Raw genomic sequence first — 20,598 nt, 5'->3', positions numbered from 1 at the left:
CTTAAACAGGATGATCTTGTTCAGTCTGTTCCTCAGACTCTGGCCATGTATTGTAAGGTTGTACTGGCTTGTGATATGGTGTTGCCGTAGTGTAAAATAAAAAAAATGGTGACGCTGCTGGAGAGAATAATCTTTTTTGGGCCAGCTCAGGTTTTTTGTCTACATGTAAACGTGTGTGTGCTTATTATAGGCCTATAGCCTATTTTGCAATAGCTTATTTTTTACATATAAATAATATTTAACGACTGGATTCCGTTGAATTCATGGATTGCATTTCAAAGTCTATACTGATTTTATCTCAACTATAAAGACCATATTTCCCATCAACACCGCTACTTCCTGTTTTGGCAGGATTTCTTCTTACTGTCAACCATAGACAACCGGCCGGGCATGGAGTTTGTTTTGACGATGAGCGGAGTAACTAGTTGAAGAGCCTTGCTAGCTACAATTAGTTTTTGTTGATAAAGGCTATATAATGACTTCACCAGAACTGCTGATGGACTTGTCGCAATTGTCTTTAATTTTCATTGCGCTAATGTCATGGAAATTACATTTACGATAGTAATGCGATGACTTTGCTGCTGAACTAGGAATCCTTTCTGGATTTACGTTACTTTACCTCATCAAGACATGGATTATTAAGTTTTAATTTGCTTTACTGAAAGACAAACCGTGTAAAGGCATGAGGTAAGCTGACAACAGTATATGTTATGATGACTGACAGCAGGATTCAACATGGCTAATATTTGGGGAGTTAACGTTAGGTGGTGAAAATGAGTGCGGCTGGTCGGTTAGGGTTCCGTGTTGCTGGATGTGGCTACTGTTGATTTGTGTAACGTAACTTTACTCTATGTGTAACGTTACATTTTAACGTACCGTTAGATTGCTGGATTTCTCTTGCGATATTATAAAATGAGATTTAGGAGTAAAGAAGAGCAGCTAGCTATTTTTCGTTAACGTTAATTTAACTGAAAACGTAGCTAACTGAGTGAAATCAGCCGCATAGCAGTCAATGTAGTGGTAATATTAACGACCAAGGGCGTAAATCCCATTGAAGTCGGGGGGGTCAGGACCCCCCCCCATCTAAGGGTTGTCCCCCCCTAGAAAACCATTCTGTGTATTGTAAATAACATAAACATGTTTATTTAAAATATCTGTGTAAGTAGTAAAACAATACAAACCCCAAAAAATGCTTTTTAAGTTTTTGAGTTCCCCCTCCTTTGCCTCACAGTGGTTTGGTCCACTGCCTGCTGTACTTTACGAATCGGATCTTGACTCACAGTCACATCGGTAGTGACAGGAATGTAGCTAGTAAGTAGGCGGTTCAAGGCTATTTTATTCACATTAAACATGTTCTTTTCTCAAATGGAAATTATGCTGAGTAATTAATGAATTAGTCATGACAAAAAGTTTGCTACGTTAGTAATATTATGTAACGTTACCTAGCTTGTTTAATAGCTTGTTGGATAGAAATGCACCCACTACAACTAACGTTACCACGGCGATAAGCCTAGTTATGTGTGTGAACTGATATTAGGGTTATTATCACAGACTGTAAATTGAAGATCTACAGTTGTGTTTTGTTCAATATGATGTTAAGTGGCTGATCAGTGGGTTTGCTGCAGACAGTGTGGCTCATGTGGCTGTCAGGGTTAGCAGATGAGCTTGATCAGCTAATTTAACAAGCGTACAAAAGTATTGTATTTCTTTTATATGGGGACACTTTCAAAATAAGTCATTATGTTTTGTTATTTTTGTGGCTTGATTGTAAACAACTTAAAATAAATACATGGTTTTAAAGAAGAATATTTTGGTCAATTTACAAAACAAACAAATCGAGTGAGTAATCGATTCAATGTATTTTGGTTGGTTTGGTTTGTAAAATTTCAGACAATTGTGTCCCTTTCACAATGTTTGTTTTGTCCAAGCAATAGTCCAAATCTTTTCTAAAATCCTCACACTTGTAGCTGAAACAATGAAAAATGACTAAACAATTGTGAAAATAATTGTAGGGTAGTAAAAAATTGTATTTTACTCTGAAATGCAGTGGGGTAGAAGTATCAAGTAGCATGAAAAAAAAATACTCAAGTAAAGTACAAGTACCTCAAATTTGTACTTAAGTACAGTATTTGACTAACTGTACTTAGTTACTTTTCACCACTGAACTGACCAAGCAAACTACAAAAAGGGTCACCTTTGAAAATAAAAACAGATTTAATTTCATTATATAGGCTATATTATGGTAGCAAAAATACGTTTTAAATGAATACGTATGTTTTTTTACAGTATGTATAATAATGTATAGAAATGAGGAGGAGGAAAGGAGGACAAGATTGCTTAAAATATATTATTTAAATGACGGTGGGTAAACAAAAAAAATATTTTACAACCAATTAAATCTTGGGCAAACGCTTTATTTTGAAAATATTTGGTGGCAAACGTGTGAATCAGTTTTCGAATAAGGGTAAAACCATTGATTGTAAATATTAATGGACAAAGCATCTGGTTCGGCGAAGTGCTGCAAATGCGGAAGTGCCTTAAACCTGCATTCTATCTGAATTCCAGCAGGGGGCGACATGTGCAGTTGCAAAAGGAGGTCGATTTCTGTAGAAGTCTATGAGAAAGTGACCCCCTTCTCACTTGATTTATTACCTCAGTAAACATTTTCATAATGAGTTTATGGTCTCAATCGCTAGTTTTAAGTCTTCTGCAACACAGAATGATGTTCATTTTTTTAATTATGGTCTCGATTTTAAAATCGGCAATAAAGCGGGGGTGTTTTAGGGTGTGGCTATGCTATGATGTGATTGCCAGTGAAAGTGTAACGTAACATGGCTCCTCCCTCACTCCTCTCTCTCGTCTAAAATCGTAACCAGCATGGCTGCGCCTGTAACGGCAAACTCGATGATGGATAGCAGATCTCCACAAACCAATGGGTGACGTCACACATGCTCTGTCCATTAATATTAGTCTATGGGTAAAACCAACACAAAACCGAAGGAAGCCAGAACGAAAAGCAGCAACATATAAAAAACATTGGTTACAAATTATGAATAATTCCCAGCTTTACCAGAGGCTCACCTGGGTCCTGATCCTCTCCTCCTCATCCACAGTCAGCACACCATCCCTGGTCATCTGGTCCATCAGGTATGTCCTGCTCCTGCTCAAGATAGAACAGCAGACAGCTCCTTTCTAGGCGGCGAGCTACATAGGCCTACTGTGCACCCTATACTGCTTCCTGGTAAGTGACTACAATTAATATAGTTAAGGCCTTACGTTGATTTAATGAGCCCATTTCCTATATACAACATGCACACACACACAATAACTATATACAAGAACTACATACAGCATGGAAAAGAACTATATACAGCATACACACAGACACACATAAACACACAAGAACTATATACAAGAAATATATACAGCATCCACACACATGCTGTAAAAGAACTATACAGCATTTCCCTTTCCCAAAGAAACACTGAACAAATAGTAGGTATAATGACCTACTATTAGGGTAATATGTTTTACCAATCAATACATGCATCTTTTATACATATGTCAGGTGTAACATGACACTCAAACTGTTTTTCAATCCTGGTCTGACTCAGAGTTGTCATCATCAGGTAAGTACTGTTCATGTGTTACGCTATCATCATCCGATTCATCTTCCTCATCCCTGCCACTCAGATTCAATAATATCTGCCAATTGCTGTGGGAGAACACATCCCTCGTACCACAGAGGCTCAATCTTTTGGTCAACCAGTGTCCAACCATGTCCATTGCAAGCATCAGGGATGTCAGGGTTGGCAATATGGGCTCCCTTCCATATTCCAACCTGGTAGTTAACCCTCCTGCTGTGTTGCTCCAAACTTCTCCCACATGGGGGAAGTGTAGCCAGGTCCACATTGCTTGAGTGGGCACAGCTCACTCATTCGCAAGAAACGCAACTCATCAACACTTCGTACTCGTGGTCTACTAAACAGAGCACAGATGAACTCATTGAGGTGATCAACGAGATCCCTCGGTACATCCCTGATGCTTGCAATGGACACGGTTGGACAATGGTTGACTAAAAGATTGAGCCTCTGTGGTATGAGGGATGTGTTCTCCCACAGCAATTGCCAGATATTATTGAATCTGTGAGTGGCAGGGATGAGGAAGATTAATTCGATGATGATAGCGTAACAGATGAACAGTACTTACCTGATGATGACAACTCTGAGTCAGACCAGGATTGAAAAACAGTTTGCGTGTCAAGTCTTTAAACGCTTCAGATGTAAAGTTATTCGCTGTCAAAGTGGCGCCAAAATGAATGGCAGTCAATGGGAGGCTAACGGCGGGTGAATGCTTGTTAGCATCAAAATGGCGCCATAGGATCTACGGGTTGTTGACAGACACTTACCATGGATGTATTGACGCTTACCCCCTTGCATAGAGCCATAGACATATATAAAATGGACCAACAGAACCCGTTGCTCTGGACGGAGACCAGTGAAGGTTATTAGAAGCACTTTTCCGGTGATGGCTGAGCGTTACTGCGCAGCCTCCAACTGAGAGAGACGACGTAGATGTGACGTGAGCAACCTGTCTGAAAGTTGTAAGTCTTCTGGTAGCTGTGCCAAGAGAAATCTCTGTCATTCCGAATCTTGCAGAGAAAGAGAGCGTAGGTATATGTAAGGAGATAACATAGGCACAGGCTAATTATTGCTAACTAAAATGCTAGTTAACATTAGTAATTAAACTTAAACAGCTAATGTAAGTCGAAACTGCCTGCGAGCTTCTCCTGTACTATACGGTAATTCCTCTACTATGCGACAGTAAGTTGCGTGGTTATGACACAATCGTTAGCCTGTTTTTATAAAAACGTCTGCTACGGAGCCATAACGTGAGGTACAAGGTAATGGAGCCTTTTATACATTGTTGTGTTTCTTTAGAAATAAACAATGGACAAATAGAGTCTTTAAACACTTCAGATGTAAAGTTATTCGCTGTCAAAGTGGCGCCAAAATGAATGGCAGTCAATGGGAATGCTAACGGCGGGTGATGGCTTGTTAGCATCAAAATGGCGCCATAGGATCTACGGGTTGTTGACAGACGCTTACCATGGATGTATTGACGCTTACCCCCCTTGCATAGAGCCATAGACATATATAAAATGGACCAACAGAACCCGTTGCTCTGGACGGAGACCAGTGAAGGTTATTAGAAGCACTTTTCCGGTGATGGCTGAGCGTTACTGCGCAGCCTCCAACTGAGAGAGACGACGTAGATGTGACGTGAGCAACCTGTCTGAAAGTTGTAAGTCTTCTGGTAGCTGTGCCAAGAGAAATCTCTGTCATTCCGAATCTTGCAGAGAAAGAGAGCGTAGGTATATGTAAGGAGATAACATAGGCACAGGCTAATTATTGCTAACTAAAATGCTAGTTAACATTAGTAATTAAACTTAAACAGCTAATGTAAGTCGAAACTGCCTGCGAGCTTCTCCTGTACCATACGGTAATTCCTCTACTATGCGACAGTAAGTTGCGTGGTTATGACACAATCGTTAGCCAGTTTTTATAAAAACGTCTGCTACGGAGCCATAACGTGAGGTACAAGGTAATGGAGCCTTTTATACATTGTCGTGTTTCTTTAGAAATAAACAATGGACAAATAGTCTTTAAACACTTCAGATGTAAAGTTATTCGCTGTCAAAGTGACGTCAAAATGAATGGCAGTCAATGGAATGCTAACGGGAGGTGATGGCTTGGTAGCATCAAAATGGCGCCATAGGAGCTACGCGTTCTGGGGAGAGGCTTAGGATCTTCCTACGAAGTCATGGATGTATCAAGAGAACGTACGAAGTGCTCTGCTGTGATTTTTCCCTGACGACGGTCTCCTAGCAACCTGCTCATTACAGGATATTTTAGGTAAGCAGAAAACTGTCCTCTCAGCAACTTGATTAGAGCAACAAACAGGCAAGTAAAATACACACAAAAGCAGCACCAGCTTTTTTGTTGTTGTAATTTCTCTGTAATGTTATCATACAATTCTTGAAACTGTGCGTCCCTTCCTGCTAGTGTGCAACGTGGAGCGAGCATAGACAGCTTTGAGGAGCATGAAGAGCCATTGCCAATTTACCAACGTGACACTACCCCCCTGCTGGCCACCTGCTCCAACGACAAGTTCTTGAATGTCAAGGTGTGCGAGTGCAACTGTTTTGCATGCAAATAATTGTGACTTGCTTTTTGTCATTACCTTCCCTCCTTTGTGTGTCTCCTTTCTAAATATGTATTTTCTTCATAAATTGCCCTCTAAAGAGTAAAATATACAGTGGTCCTGAGAGTTCAATGCACTGTAACTTTAGAAAACATAAGCAGCAAATTGACAAAATACAAACAAATTAAGAAAACTACCAAAACATGACAGCATTTAGGGAAAATGCTGCAAAGTGAGAAAACGCAACTACGTCTGTGCTGCAGTGTTTCTGTATTTGGTTGTTTTATCACTTTAAGGCAAGGTGGGGACCAAGTGAAACCTAACTAACCTTCTCCAAGGAAAAGCCAGTGGCAAAACATGGCACTTTATCAACTGAAAGATACAAAACGCACAATTTTATTTTTTATTTTAAGCTATGCACAGCTCTTATTCTAAGTTTGTTTTTTGCACGATTGTCCAAACTAATTGCAAATATATTACATATAACTTTATCATAATTATTTACATACTGTAAATGTGAGCTACTTTTTTATTTTATTTCATATAGTCCATAGTCTACATTTTAGTTTATTACAGTGTGTATCAATTCTGTTTTCTTTTGTTGAGCAAATGTTTTCTTGGAAACTGGAATGGTTACCAGATCTTAATATACAAATCTGTTTGTCAAATGTGAAGTTAATAGAAGCTATTCTAACACAGGCACCTGCTACATTTGCATATTTACAGCAACCTACATGTCGCCTACACAAATGGTAACAGTGAAGCAAACACATTCCATGTTTTTACAAGCAAAGAAAGACATGAGACAAAACTCACCACTATACAAATCTGAAGCTATTTTACAACATGCTGAGCTGAACTAGTATTTTTGGGTGACACTATTGAAAATGTATAAATAAATACTTTTATAATGGAACCATATTATAAATGTCACTACAAGGTTTTACATGCCATGTTCCATGTATTAAAACCTACTCCCATGCCAATGGTCTTTGCTTCAGGTGATTATGATAATATGAGAATAATGTAGATCTTAGAACATTTTAGCAAAATTGTCACCACACTAAACCATTGATGAGGGGACTAGTGTTCCTCTGACTATTTCCACCTTTCTTTTCCTCTTCCTCTGCCACAAATCTCACTTCAGTTTGCTGAGGAAGTCGATCAACCCTTGGTGAAATTCTCTGGGTTTGTCCATGTAGCAGGCATGGCGAGCTCCTTCTAACTTAAGTACAAAGTGATGTGGAAGTTGTATGAGGTTCTTGTGGGACTGGGCACCCAGATTTGTGTCGAGGGATCCAAACACAATTAGAGTGGGAATCTAAAAAAAAAAAAACACGTAGGAGTGAGAAAACGATGAGACTACACAGAGTAAAACCTGTTTTCACAGTCACACATACGACATACACATACAATATCAGCACACAGCTGTGTAAAGATACACTAAGCCCACATACCTGTGGGTGGTAAATCTACTATAATTGGCTAAATTGTTGGTGGCTCTTGTATACTTATTGCATAACAAAGGTGTTGCTTTCTGGCTGTCTTATGTTAAGATAGTAAACTGAATATCTTTGTTAGTTGGACAAAACGTGTAGATGTCACTTTCGACTTTTTAGGAAATTGTAAGTGTTTCTGACATTTTATAGACCAAACAAGGTAAAGAAAATAAATGGCAGACTGATACTGAAAATAATTGTTAGTTAACAGCCCTAAAATGATTAATTCTTCACCACTGAGTAAGCAATACTTAACAGCTGTGAAAAACATGCATTGATTATGTCTCACTGAGTGGCTGGTTTACTGACTGGCCAAAATTTACAACTGTACCAGGGCCCAGACCCCTAGGAGCCCCCAGACTATTCCTGTGTGTCAACGGGTTTCTTGCACCACTAAAGCACCGCATCAACTGGGTCTCGTGGAGGGGCCTGTGTCAAATTTGGTTTAAGAACTTCATCCATGCAGTAATTACTGTGCTTGTATGGTACACATACCTTAATAAAGTTGTGCTTCTTTAGAATAACAAACTGCAAACCTGTGGTCAGGTAGTATTACATCACTGTACTTTGCCAGTATTTAAAGAGACATGTTCCATACACAAGGCCCCCTAGTGGGTTATTGTGGTCAAGCATCAAGCCGCCTACCCATGATCCGCGGCAAAACTGCGAGGTAGCACAGAGAAAAGAGGCAAAGCACAGCGCAGGAACGTTGAGGAATTGGTTGCGCCTCGAAAGGTCAGTGGCAACGAGGTCAAAGTTGAAATAATTTGAACAGCATTCCTCGGCAGCCATACCCGAGGAATGCGCGACCCCAAAGGTAGTGCTGCGCCTAGTTGGGCGCCACTGCTCTCCCCATAGGCAAGGCAAGGCAGCTGTATTTGTATAGCACGTTTCAGCAACAAGGCAATTCAAAGTGCTTTACATAAAAATGATTAAAACAAAATTAAAAACCGATAAAATACGACAATGAAAGTTACAGTGCAGTATAAGAAATTAAACATTAAAGAGCAGATTAAAAACAGTTAAACATTTTTTGTCATCATATCCACTATTGGTCCCTCATAGGAAAACATTGGAACGGCCAGCGCAGAGCGGTTTTGCCTGCGGCTTCAGTGTTGTGTTCCCCATTTAAAGCACAGTTCACCCAAAAATGAAATGTTAACCATAATGTCATGAGAAACATCAGCAAAGTTTGTTTACTTAACTAAACTCCATTGTTTGTTTACTGTTGTTTCTGTTTGAATACACACAATCTTTACCTCCCTCACCTGAATATCTTGGTACTGCTGTGAAGTGTAACTCCGAGTACCGACTGGTGCTATGGAAATGAAGGCTTGTAGCTGAGCGCTGTTCGTCATGAGGAAGGGGATGGAGTAATGTCCACTCATGGAGGGGCTTAAGAGCACAGCTGCCCTGACACCCAAAGACTCCATGAACCTTGAAAGGAGGTCCACTCGATTCTGATCAGTCTTCAAAGACCCCGAATCCGGTGATTTTCCATACCCTCCAAGAAGAAGAACAATTTGTGAAACACAATTGTAAACATAATTATAAAATGAATGTGCTCAGATCAACATCCACTCACACAAGTTTGCTTTTAAATGTGTACACACATTGTTTTGAGTTATTCTAATTAGACCTCTGTTTAGATTGATGTGGGGTGGAGTCGTGCTGGGAATTGCCTGAGGTCACCCAGCTCCATGGACTAATTTAAAGTAAGTTCTCAACACTGCAAACTCTGTAAAGACTAAAACATGTATACACCTCACACAATGATAACACATCGTGTTAAACTGTCATGTGTTATCATTAGTTAGTTTTTTCATCTCAGCGTTGGGAAACTAGCATTCAATGTGCCCTGTTCAGACCTAATCTATGCTCAATGTAAGAACAAGACTACATTCTGGTATTGATAAAAAAACATTTTCTGATTTTCGACCACAAGAGTGCACTATTAGCTCATGAAACACAAGCCAGAGATCGAGCTCTCTAAAAGTAATCTAGTTCATTAGTGTATCAGACAATACATGTTTTTATAAAAAAAAGTTTGTGTATAATCCAGTTTTAGGTGATATCATCATTACAGTCACTAGCATGAGCAAGATGATTATGTGAAAGACTCAAGTTCTACCTGGAAGGTCCATCGCTAAGGCCTGATAACCATTAGTTGCCAGCAGGGCCATCGTACCGAGCTCTTCCCAGGTTTTGGACGTGAAGGCCTGGCCATGCAGAAGGACCACTTGCAACCTGCACAGATAAACAATTTTGTTTCTCAGGATTGTATTACAGGCCAGGCAATTACCATATGTTAGAGCTGTAGGTTAGCATCACTACAGTTGAAAGTAAGAAAAAAGTGTCTAACTAAACACTGTTAAGTCTACTTCCAGTGATCAGCACATCACGACATCCCTTGGTGTGAGTACTTTTCTACATTAGCATCACTACTGTACCTGTGTTTGTATGCACAATTGCACTTCCTAAAAACATTTAATATTTCATCCTTGCTGTCTGGTTTGTTTACTCTGGTTATGATTACAAGGCATGTTATACTCTCAGATGTTTTAAATAGGTCACTCCACCTGTCAACTCACCTTGGCAATATCTGCCGTCCAGCTCCGTCAATGGGTAAAGCTTCTCTGAAGAACAATGGAGGGTCCCCAGGTAGCTGTCCGGTGCGAATAGACACATTGATGGTTGGAAGTGGTAGAGGAGGGGTGGCCATCAGCCCCATTCTTTGAGCTTCTAGGGACGGCTCCATGCTGCCCTGGCGAATGGATGGCAGCAGCAGGTACAGCAGTACCGTGGCCAACAACACCAGGCCCAGAACAACAAGACGATTACGCAAGAAATTCATTTTGTCAAGATGAACGATCTAGGAAAAGAGGTAGACAGTGCATTGTTGGATAGCCCATCATATGGATCCTGATCATACAGGTATTTCTAATTGTTTAACACTGGATATATAAATTGCCAACCATCAGGACCATTGTGGTTCAACCTATGGTTTTTTTCTTCACAATCTTTTGGTTTTTAAATGTATTTTTATAGATTTTAACCATCATTACCATCGACATAGTCACCATCTGCATTGTTACAATATGAGGAACAAGAACACAAGCTTTGTGTACACTAATGTTGCCACATCTCTAGACGTCAGCAATTGACCTGATGAGTTAAATTAAGAACAACACGTAGGAATGATGGCCAAAACTATGAAAACACTAAAAAATTAAACTTTGTTTCCTTACTGCTGGGCAGTTCTACCTTGATTAGGTGAATTATGTGTCTGAAGCTTAGATATAGAAAGAAATATTTGCCTAAAAAGGTAAAAGTGTCACAGTTTGGTCCTTGGCAAATAAGGTGAATCCTTCAAATGTCCACACACCATCTACAATTATAGACTTTCAATCATTCCAGCTAACAATGTTAACCAGGTTAATATGTTTCAACAGTTAGAACTAGAGGTGGCACAAGAAGAAAACTAAATAAAACTAATAAAAATGTAATTATGTAAGTGAACGTTAAGCCTCCAGGATGAAGGGCGGAAAATCTGTAGTATTGCAGAGCAAAAAACGTTAGCTGAATATGCAAAATACTAGACATCAGCTCGATGTGTCGCTCTTTTACTACTAGCTAAATCTCTGTAACGTTACAGGATACATTAAGGATGCAGCACCAGAAAAAAACATACCAACACAGAGGAGATAATTGTTGGACACGTTCACTGACAGGTGGACGAGGGTGTCTGCTTTATCGTCATGTCTTCTGCATTGCTGGTTGCCAGTGATGGTAAATGTTGCAGAGAGGCTTCGGGTCGATGCTGGTGGTAGCTAACGTTAGCTTTTCAAACTGAGAGGAGAAATAGCTTAACGCCAGCGAGACATCGTTTTACTGACAAGAAACTACCTTTACATTCAACGTTCCTTCGATAGAAAGTGCCCGACCAATAAGCAGGTAAAAACTGAATAGAAACTGTCACTCGAGAAATGCATAGGAATTTTGATGAATAAACTGTTTCAGTCAGTCGTCTGTTCCTCGTCGGAGCACATTACGAGCTGCACATAACAACACTAAGCACCATACGCACTTTCCTGCTGAAGCTATCAGAAAATACATCTGCCAAAGATAAACAGTTTCTTTTAAAATTGTGCCTTATGTTATCCAGTGAAAATAAGTTGGATTGTCATACTTAGTGTGCTCTAAAAATAAAACTTAACACCTACAGTAAACTACTTTAAGAAATTTTCACAAAGAAAAACTTTCTTTCCTTCTCTGTTGATTTAAAAGACACATTTGTGCTTTTAGGTGTAGTGAAGGATATATCATCCTCTACATTATCAACCTGCTTTGGATTAGAAGTTTTTTTGAGTATCCCATTCATCAAATCATGTACTATGTATAGTATACTATGTATTTCATGCCACTTTTAGTATCCATCTGGATAGCCTTTAACTTTAGACTTGGCATTTGCAAGGCCAAATAAACTGTCAAACCCTCAGGCATCATGACATTCTTTGTTTTTTAACTTTCTTTAATATTTACTTGCTTTGGTATCAACTTTGAATATCTGGTTTTCTCTATCTTTGTTGTAAAGAAAACACAGATCAATTTAAGTCATCAATATATTTGATACAGATACAGCACATCCACTGTTTTATTTCCATTTTATATATATATATATATATATATATATATATATATATATATATATATATATATATATATATATATTTTCCACAAAGAGAAAAAATGTTTTGTTAAATGGATGGAATCACAGTATCATATAGTCCCCAGAAAATAATGAAAACATAAAAAAAATACATTAAAGTAATATTTAAATAATTAAATGATCTGATGTCAAATGTAAATATGAATTGTTTTCAAAATACAAAACCCTTTGATGTTCTTAAACACTAAAGCTGCTTCTAAAACCTCATTTTACCCTCCAGGCACCAACTGCTTTTCACTTTTCAACTAGACTGGAATCTTGCTTGAGTAAGATATTCATATAATGTGCTGCCTGTCTTGGCCAAGACACTCTTGAAAAAGAGATTTTTAATCTCAATGAGTCTCTTCCTGGTTAAATAAAGGTAAACTAAAATAAAATAAAAACATTTAAGTTAGGTTATCTATGCATTGTCATGTGGGTAAAATAGTAGATAGTTCAGATCAGTATCACATTGATATTCATACTGTTGTGCAATAAATGAAAGGCAATGGCTGCCTAAAAGATTATTATTATTATTATTATTATTATTATGGTATGCCTTTGAAAAGGGTTAGCAGTAAATGCCCTAATTTAATACATACTTATTTACCTTACTACTGAAACATAAACAGTCAATAGTTATAGTACTATGGGCAAAATTTGCATGATACATGTGTGACATCTTCACTTTCTATACCATAAACTGTGTTTTAGTTTATAGTCACTGTTTCAGACCTGGTTTTCTAAATCTGATTAATATGTTAAGGAGTCTTTGCTCCAACACAACATAATGTTAAAGGTAACGACAAATACAACCTAAAATTATTCTTATAATGCAACTAAGTTGAAAGCCAAGGGATGTATAACAAGCATAGAAGCACTTTTTTTTTTTACAAGATTCACAGTAAAACAAATATCCAACATTAAATGCGTTAACACATTAACTGGGATAAAAAGAGAACAGGATTTTCACTTCAACATGAAATAAAGCCAGATCCACCTCAACTAAAAAAGTAATTAAAGTGCAGTATTTTAAAATGGTTTGCAGCATACATAAAACGCTCTAATGGAATTCTATTTAGTCTGTTAAAAACAGCACAAACCACCACCTGCGCACTAGTATCATAACTCATTTTGGGGGATTAAATACTTTTCTGAGCAATGCCATGGAGAATAAATACAGAACCTATTGTATAAATATGAAACTGCTCAGCTAGCTTCGGTATAGCAAATATATATTTACTTGGCAATAAACGAATATAAAGTTGTATGTACAGTAGTTGCTATCAACCCATGTGACTGGTAGGAACCCAGACACAAGCTGATGTACAAGCAAGTCAAACTACACAAAAACAAATCTAAACTAAAATTATTTATAGAGCCAGAGCATTACTGGATTTCTGAGGCTGATATCAATATTTGAATTTAAAGAAAATCTGATAACAGCATTAGCCACTTTTTATTTTAACATAAACACAACCATGTTCAAAAGGATCCCTTACATATCAAATAATTGTAAAAAAAGACATGTGCTTAGAGTAACACATAATTGAAGAATTAACATATATTTGGCATTTATCAGCATATATATATATATATATATATATATATATATATATATATTTTTTTTTTCCCCTTGTTAATTAAAATGAAAACTGGTCGGCATTTTGAGTTAATTTTAGTATAAAGCAGTAGCCCTGTGCCCAGCAAAGGGCTGAGATGAACACTGCTGTAAAAACCTCAACAGTCAAAACTTGTCAACAAAGGCAACCATAAAAAGAGCACTTCATAGACCAGGTAAGGCACCATTTGGAATTGAAACAGGCAGGTTCAGCCATGTTGTTTCTATTAGCCAAAAATATTTAAGACTCCATTTCTCATAATTTATCACTATCTGGCATAATTAACTATTTATTTTTCATTCATAAAGCTAACATTTAACAGCTTAATCGACCAAAAGTTACAAACTATGATGTTTGAAGTGGACAGCAGTATGGAACTGCAGAATATATATATATATAAAAAACTTTTAGGTTAAGCAGTCTTTTTTTCATAATGCATTTTATCCTCTACTTACACTATAGTCCCATTCAATGTGGAGTGATGGTATACAGCATCTACTCATCTGGAGGTCAGGGTCAGCATGGAGCATGACACACGCCTTTAACAGATAGGATTTTTGACATCATTTGCTACAAGTTAATGACCAGTTGCAATATTGACAGATGGACATTAGTTCCAGGAGGCGGTCATGAGGTTGGAGCTCTGCCAGTGCAGGAGCTCGTCAGACACAAATATTCCTGTTAGATAGGTCTGTGTGCTGGGATAAAAAGCTCCCATCATACTGGGAGATCTCTGACACCACATACTCTGTACTGCACACTTATTTTACCATATATGTTATATTGTGTGGAAGTTTGGGGAAATACCTACAAAAGCACCTTACAAAATATTTCACATTGCAAAAAAGAGCAATCAGGATAATAAATCACACCGGGTATTACGAGCACCCTAATCATCTGATTTTGAATTCACATTTGCTGAAATTTATAGACATTGTTACATTCAAAACTGCACAATTAATGTTTCAAGTTAAAGAAAATAATTGACCGTGTAACATACGGGCAATGTTATGTGAAATAGACGGGGGATATCATCTAAGAGGACAATGTATGTTCCAACAACCTCTTGTGCAAACTGCTGTTAAAAGCATGTGCGTTTCAGTTTGTGGGGCGAACTTATGGAACGGACTGAACAATGACATCAAACAGAGCCATAATATCATTCAGTTCAAAAATAGATTAAAGAAATCAATACTTAACCAATACAGAAAGGAATAGACTGAAACATAGGAATGGAATTGTAATGAAAAGGTATTGTTATATTGTTGCAAGTTATTGTAAGACCTGAAAGATTGTATGCTGTATTTGCATATCTATTTGTTTTGTAATAATATTGTGAAGTAGGGGCAGGACCTAATAAGCTGTATGCTTCCGCCTGCTCCTTCTCGAACTTATCCTTTTTTATTATTCATTTTGTTGGTCTTTGGTAAATTCAGATTGTTTGCGTTTTAATTTTTTTGTTTTGTTTTGCAACATTGTTGACTGTTTAAGATAAATAATAAAAATAAAAAAATAAATAAAAATGACAGGAGTGACTCTCTGCTGTTGTCAATGCATCAGCATTACTAATGTGCAGTAACTTATCACCTTTATGTTGAAAAGTCTGAACTGTCCTTTTCAGGGCTGGCAGAAGCAGTGAATAGTTTGGGGCTACTCAGTTTCCTCAGTGTAGCAGAGTGAGGAGTCCTAGTGGGAGTAAAAGGCAAAGAGGCCAGGTCCCTAAGACAGAGGAGGCTCTATTCTGCCCTTTTTCTTTCTGAGCACAGGCCTCACCCCTGTACCCACTGTAGCATTGGCACTGGAAGTGTGTGCGGAAAAGAGCCAGCTCTGCTTGGCCAGGCACGCCTGTAACCTTCAGCCGGCCACCCTGACTGGTGATGCTGTGCGTTAAAGGGCTGAGATGCAGGTACACATCATTGTCTGGTATTTTGCGCAGGCAGCGGCCGTGTGATTTACACACCACCTGACTGCACTGTTCTGCTGCTGTAGACACATTGAGGAGGTACCGGCCCAGTTGTCCCTGAAGATACTCATTCAGGATGGAGCAGCTGGCCTGTAGGCAAAGAAGAAAATTATTTTAACCCCAAAACAAATAAGCAAGGCTATTCAGCATCAAATGAGCAGAGAGGGTATGACACTTACACTGCTGCTTGCATAGGAGGTGTCCCCCCAGAAAATTACACCTGCAGCTCCAAGTGCAACACTCTCACCAATGGTGGAGACCAGATCTGTCTACAAAACATTTACACAAACAGTTCAGTGGTGTACCATACAATGAGGGGAATATTATCACATAGTAAACAAACATTCAACATTACAGTCAATATGTTAAATGGTCACTAAACTAATACACTTTTAAATAGGGGTGGGACAAAATATCGATACGGCAATATATCATTGTCCTTTTTCGTGCGATACGAGAATCGATACACCTGCGCCAAATATTGCTATTTTAATTAATAAAATAAGGAGCTCTAAATAGATTTCCCTGCTCCCAGCGTCACTACTTCATGGCTCCTCGAGGTGGCGCTCAACACATTAATGAGGTAAACTTGAACAAAAGTTAACTAGTCAAAGAGGAAGAGGTTTTCAGCGGGATGGAAGACAGCAGTTTGGGGAAAATAACAGATGCCCCAGCCACGTTTAAGTCCAAAGTCTGGACCCATAGTTGTTCTGTAATTTTAATTTACAGACTGAAAAACTTGAAAAAAAGTGTTCTAACAGTTTGGACTTGCAGTGAATAAAGAGAGAAAACCTGCACTTAATCTTTTCACAGGCATTTTGTATTCATAGTTAGACCGTTATTATGATGCATCATAGGATTGTCCAGCGCTATACTGATTATCGCAGAATTGCTGTATAGTGATATTATCGGTATTGTGAGCGGTGTATCGTATCGTGAGGTACCCTGTGATTCCCACCCCTACTTTTAACAAAGTATAACGTTAACCTGTATTTTATCTCAAGGCAGTGATGTTATCATAGTGTCAAGCACAGCCCAAGCTGAAACAATAATGATGTTGTGTAACATCATGTAATGTTGATTTCATTGAGTGCTACCCATAGCAATGTGTGGTCTCCTGGCGACTGCATCCTCTCATCCAATGGTTAAATAATAACAGAACTTATAGATAACGTAATAAATGTATAAGCCTCCTGTACTTATAAATTGTTGCTCTAGCCAACTAACCTGAGTTAGGAGGGTCATCTGATTGATGTAAGTAGGACGGGTATAAACAAAAACAGGCCGTGCTAATCCATCCCCAACAGATGCCAGGCGCATCGCCTCCTTTACCCTGTTTCGGACAAAGAGGCGTCCATCATTTGTAGAGCCTAGTACAGAACCTATGTATATAGATGGGAAGAATGCTGTACATTCCATCCATAACCAGTTCAGTTGATCATTGCGGGCCATCTCCACAACAGGACAGCGGCCTGTGTAGTTCTTCAGACCACTCCTGTAGTCATGGTTGTAACAATCTGGAAACAGGTAGAAGCCCCACAGTTGATTGGGCCTCAAATTCTTGGCAAATTTCAGAGTCTCCAGCATAAATTTGCGAGCTGATAGCTCAAATTCCTGCTGTGCAACTTTTCCCACTTGTTCTGGGGTCCACTTAGGGTTCTTTTTGACCACCATTTCACGAGATTTATTTCGATATATATCTTTAATATCCCAATTTCGGATCCACAATGGTCGCCACTCCTCCCAGTCAATTACAGCCAAACCTTTTGCCTCTGGCTCACGTATATATTTTTGCAAACCTTCAGGCATCTTTTCATAGTGCTGAGTAAGGCTGGCAAGCTGTGGAAGCCCTCCATTCACTGCAGCGCCACTACGCTCATAATAGGGATACAACCCAAGGCGCTCCTTATAGAAAATGGTGAGGTTCTGCCGGACAAAGCCCTCATTGGGGGATGCCACGATGTCAAACTGGTCCAAAGATAAAGTTACGCGATGTCGCGGGGCACACTCCTGTGTTGGGGCATTCCAGGCAAGAAGAACTGGCTTCTGGGAATATAATGGCCATCTTGTCTGCTTTATATCTGCTGAACACAAGACTGTCAATGATGTCAACAGAGTCAGAAGCAACCAAGGCAGCTGGCCAGCTGTGGTGAAGAGAGAGTGAAATCCAGGCTCCATGGTCACTGCTAGCCTTCTCTCCTCTTTCTCTTGAGAACAAAAATAAAGAAGTTTTGTTAAATTCGGCAAAAAACAATAATTAAACCAAAACAATTCTAAATATTATAAGGTGGTCCAGGTCCAACACTTTTCTAATGATGTCACCCATATTAAATCTGTGGAAATAGGAAATCTTTAGTTCGACTGCTGGGTAATGTTTTATAGTTTCAGGTAAGTTAGTAAAAGCAAGATGGTTTCATAGGTCGACTGAGTTTCAGTGAACAAACACAGTGATAGGATAACGTTTAAGCGTAAACAGTACGTATAACATGTATGACGTTACGTTCAATTATAAGAAACTGCTTATTACCAAGTATGGTTAATAGCAGTCACCTCCTGTTTGATAGACGATACCGTTAACGTTACATGAGTAATTTTCTTCGGGATCAGTTTGTGGCAAATAAGTTTCACGTTGGTTAGAGCGAGATGTAAAGAAAAAAACTAACGAAAACATCTACTTTTAACATTTAACAGCGCACATTTAGGTTCTCTCCGACTACTTCTTCCGTACACGAACTCAGCAAACGTAGATGGCCAAATTAGCTCAAAGTTTCATTGAAACTGACGAACGTGCTAAGTTAGCTAACATCTTGTTCGTTCTCCCTGTCGAGTCTGACCTGTTGTGATGAAGCTGAGGACAGGAGCTTATTCCACTCATGTAACCGTCAGATAAGTTACTTTTCCACCGCGCTGCCATGTGAAAGATAACAGTCAGAGTTCGTTCAATCCATGTTGATGACTGGCTAGTCTCACATTGCAGACCTATCTCCACAGCGATGTAATGATTGACACATCTGCCAGCTAAGCTAAAGGAAGGAGCGACGATGATCATAGACGATGACGGGTAAACCACTGAGCAACAACAGTTCAGTGCATTTAGTTCCTGAGTAGGGGGTTATATATTTATGAAATACATAATTATTCTTGTTTTGCAGTTTCTATTAAAATAGCACGAGATTCTACTTGAGAAAGAATATTATTTAGCACTTAAGTATTATCATAACCCTGTCTAGTATTAATTTGACTGTAAAATTACATTCCAGTGCCGCTTATACACCCCTTGAATAACGAGCAAAGTAGTCTGTTCGCCAAGTTGTGCTCTGAATGGCTCTTAATTGACTGCTGACATCCATGCTGCAGAGGCAAGTTTAATTGATAAGGCCAAATATGAAACAGATTCCTCACACGTTATGTTTGATGGTTGTTGTATTTTGTTCCTGAAGCCTATTTTAGCTAAGTTCAAGTTTCTACAGTGTAAACGTTTCAATCGAACCTGAATGCATGAATGAATGAATGAATGAATGAATGAATGGGGCATTAGACACTAGGCACTTTTCTTTTTTATATAATGGCATTTAGCAAAAGCAGGTGGAAGGTTTACAACATTTTTTATTTGTATTTTCTGTGACCATATGTATTTCATAGAATGAATTAAACAAGCTTGACCATCATTTACAAAAAATCCAGGCTACTTGCATCTTGCTCAGAATAGGCATACTTTTAGTATTACAAAATTGAAGTAAGTACGGAACGGAAGTACATTTCCAGGATACTTGCCTGGGGCACTTTCAATCTCAAAACGTTGAAACAAAAATTTGAATCGTGCAATAAAGCAGGCCTGCTTGTTTTTTTCGGTGAATGAATGTAAGGATTTACTAAGAATACGTTTACGGCATTTACTATCTAACTGGGACGTTTTGGTCCGAAGTACACACGGCGATACTGGTAAGAGCAAATTACGGTTAACCATGTATCCAGCACATTTAAATAGCTCACGTTACCGTATTGTTACTGGTTTAAAGAAATGCAAACAACCCAGAGCGTTTTTTTCTCCTATCCTAGAATGTATGTGTGATAGCCAGACCTTACTCCACAGCGCTGTGGTGATAGGTCTGGCAATGCAAGACTACAACATTCGTAATGGTGCTTTGGAAATGAATCAGATTTATATCTTGCATCTGCTCTGAGAAAAGTCACTTAAAAGCTCTCATGTTATTCTTCTATACATTTTTAGCTTGAATATGAGCTAGCTCGGAATAGTAACAAATGCAGTCCAACTGTGAGAAAAAAAATGTTTTATGTTGATGCGGCACAATTAACATTAATACGTTTTAAAATATGTAATTTCTGGCTGTGTCCAAACAATGTCTCTTACCAGCAACCTTTTCCTCTCTAATCTTCGGATGAAAGTAGTTCAGTCAAGCTGTTCGAGTTGTTTGGATCAGGGTGCATATAGCTCAAGCTTCTTATTGTGCTTCATCATTAAAGTCTGTGAGTTCCCCTCAACAGAGCAGACAAAGACAGTTGTAGATTCTGGGTTAAAATCCACCAGCAACTGGTATTTAAACTTCCAGCAGGCTCCACCTCTGTTGAGGAGTTTCTTTT

At 38.6% G+C, this 20,598-nt stretch overlaps 2 protein-coding genes and 1 long non-coding RNA gene across 4 annotated transcripts; 1 reads left to right on the top strand and 2 right to left on the bottom strand.

Moving 5' to 3' along the window:
- The first annotated feature begins 354 nt into the window (after positions 1-354).
- On the top strand, positions 355-6,202 carry LOC144516912 (uncharacterized). Its single transcript, XR_013501881.1, has 3 exons — positions 355-687; positions 3,114-3,241; positions 5,760-6,202. It is a non-coding gene; the product is annotated as an uncharacterized LOC144516912 (long non-coding RNA).
- Positions 6,203-6,577: 375 nt separating this feature from the next.
- On the bottom strand, positions 6,578-11,756 carry abhd14a (abhydrolase domain containing 14A). The gene is made up of 5 exons (XM_078248605.1): positions 11,395-11,756; positions 10,295-10,575; positions 9,835-9,950; positions 8,972-9,207; positions 6,578-7,525 (listed from the first exon to the last, which is right to left on the bottom strand). The coding sequence occupies exons 2-5, from the start codon at positions 10,555-10,557 to the stop codon at positions 7,343-7,345; spliced, it is 798 nt and encodes a 265-aa protein (XP_078104731.1). The 5' UTR covers positions 10,558-10,575; positions 11,395-11,756; the 3' UTR covers positions 6,578-7,342.
- A 2,090-nt stretch (positions 11,757-13,846) lies between these two features.
- hyal2b (hyaluronidase 2b) lies at positions 13,847-20,490 on the bottom strand. 2 transcript variants are annotated; one of them, XM_078248604.1, is made up of 4 exons: positions 20,369-20,490; positions 17,224-18,203; positions 16,176-16,265; positions 13,847-16,086 (listed from the first exon to the last, which is right to left on the bottom strand). In XM_078248604.1, the coding sequence occupies exons 2-4, from the start codon at positions 18,172-18,174 to the stop codon at positions 15,697-15,699; spliced, it is 1,431 nt and encodes a 476-aa protein (XP_078104730.1). In that variant the 5' UTR covers positions 18,175-18,203; positions 20,369-20,490; the 3' UTR covers positions 13,847-15,696. The 2 variants fall into 2 exon arrangements, with proteins under 2 accessions (XP_078104730.1, XP_078104729.1); XM_078248603.1 differs by lacking the exon at positions 20,369-20,490 and adding an exon at positions 18,831-19,046.
- Between the last annotated feature and the right edge of the window lie 108 nt (positions 20,491-20,598).

This window comes from Sander vitreus, chromosome 4 (genome assembly GCF_031162955.1).
Source record: "Sander vitreus isolate 19-12246 chromosome 4, sanVit1, whole genome shotgun sequence".
Lineage (NCBI taxonomy): Eukaryota > Metazoa > Chordata > Actinopteri > Perciformes > Percidae > Sander > Sander vitreus.
Note: the sequence above shows the minus strand (reverse complement) of the source record. Positions and strands in the feature narration are given on the sequence as shown.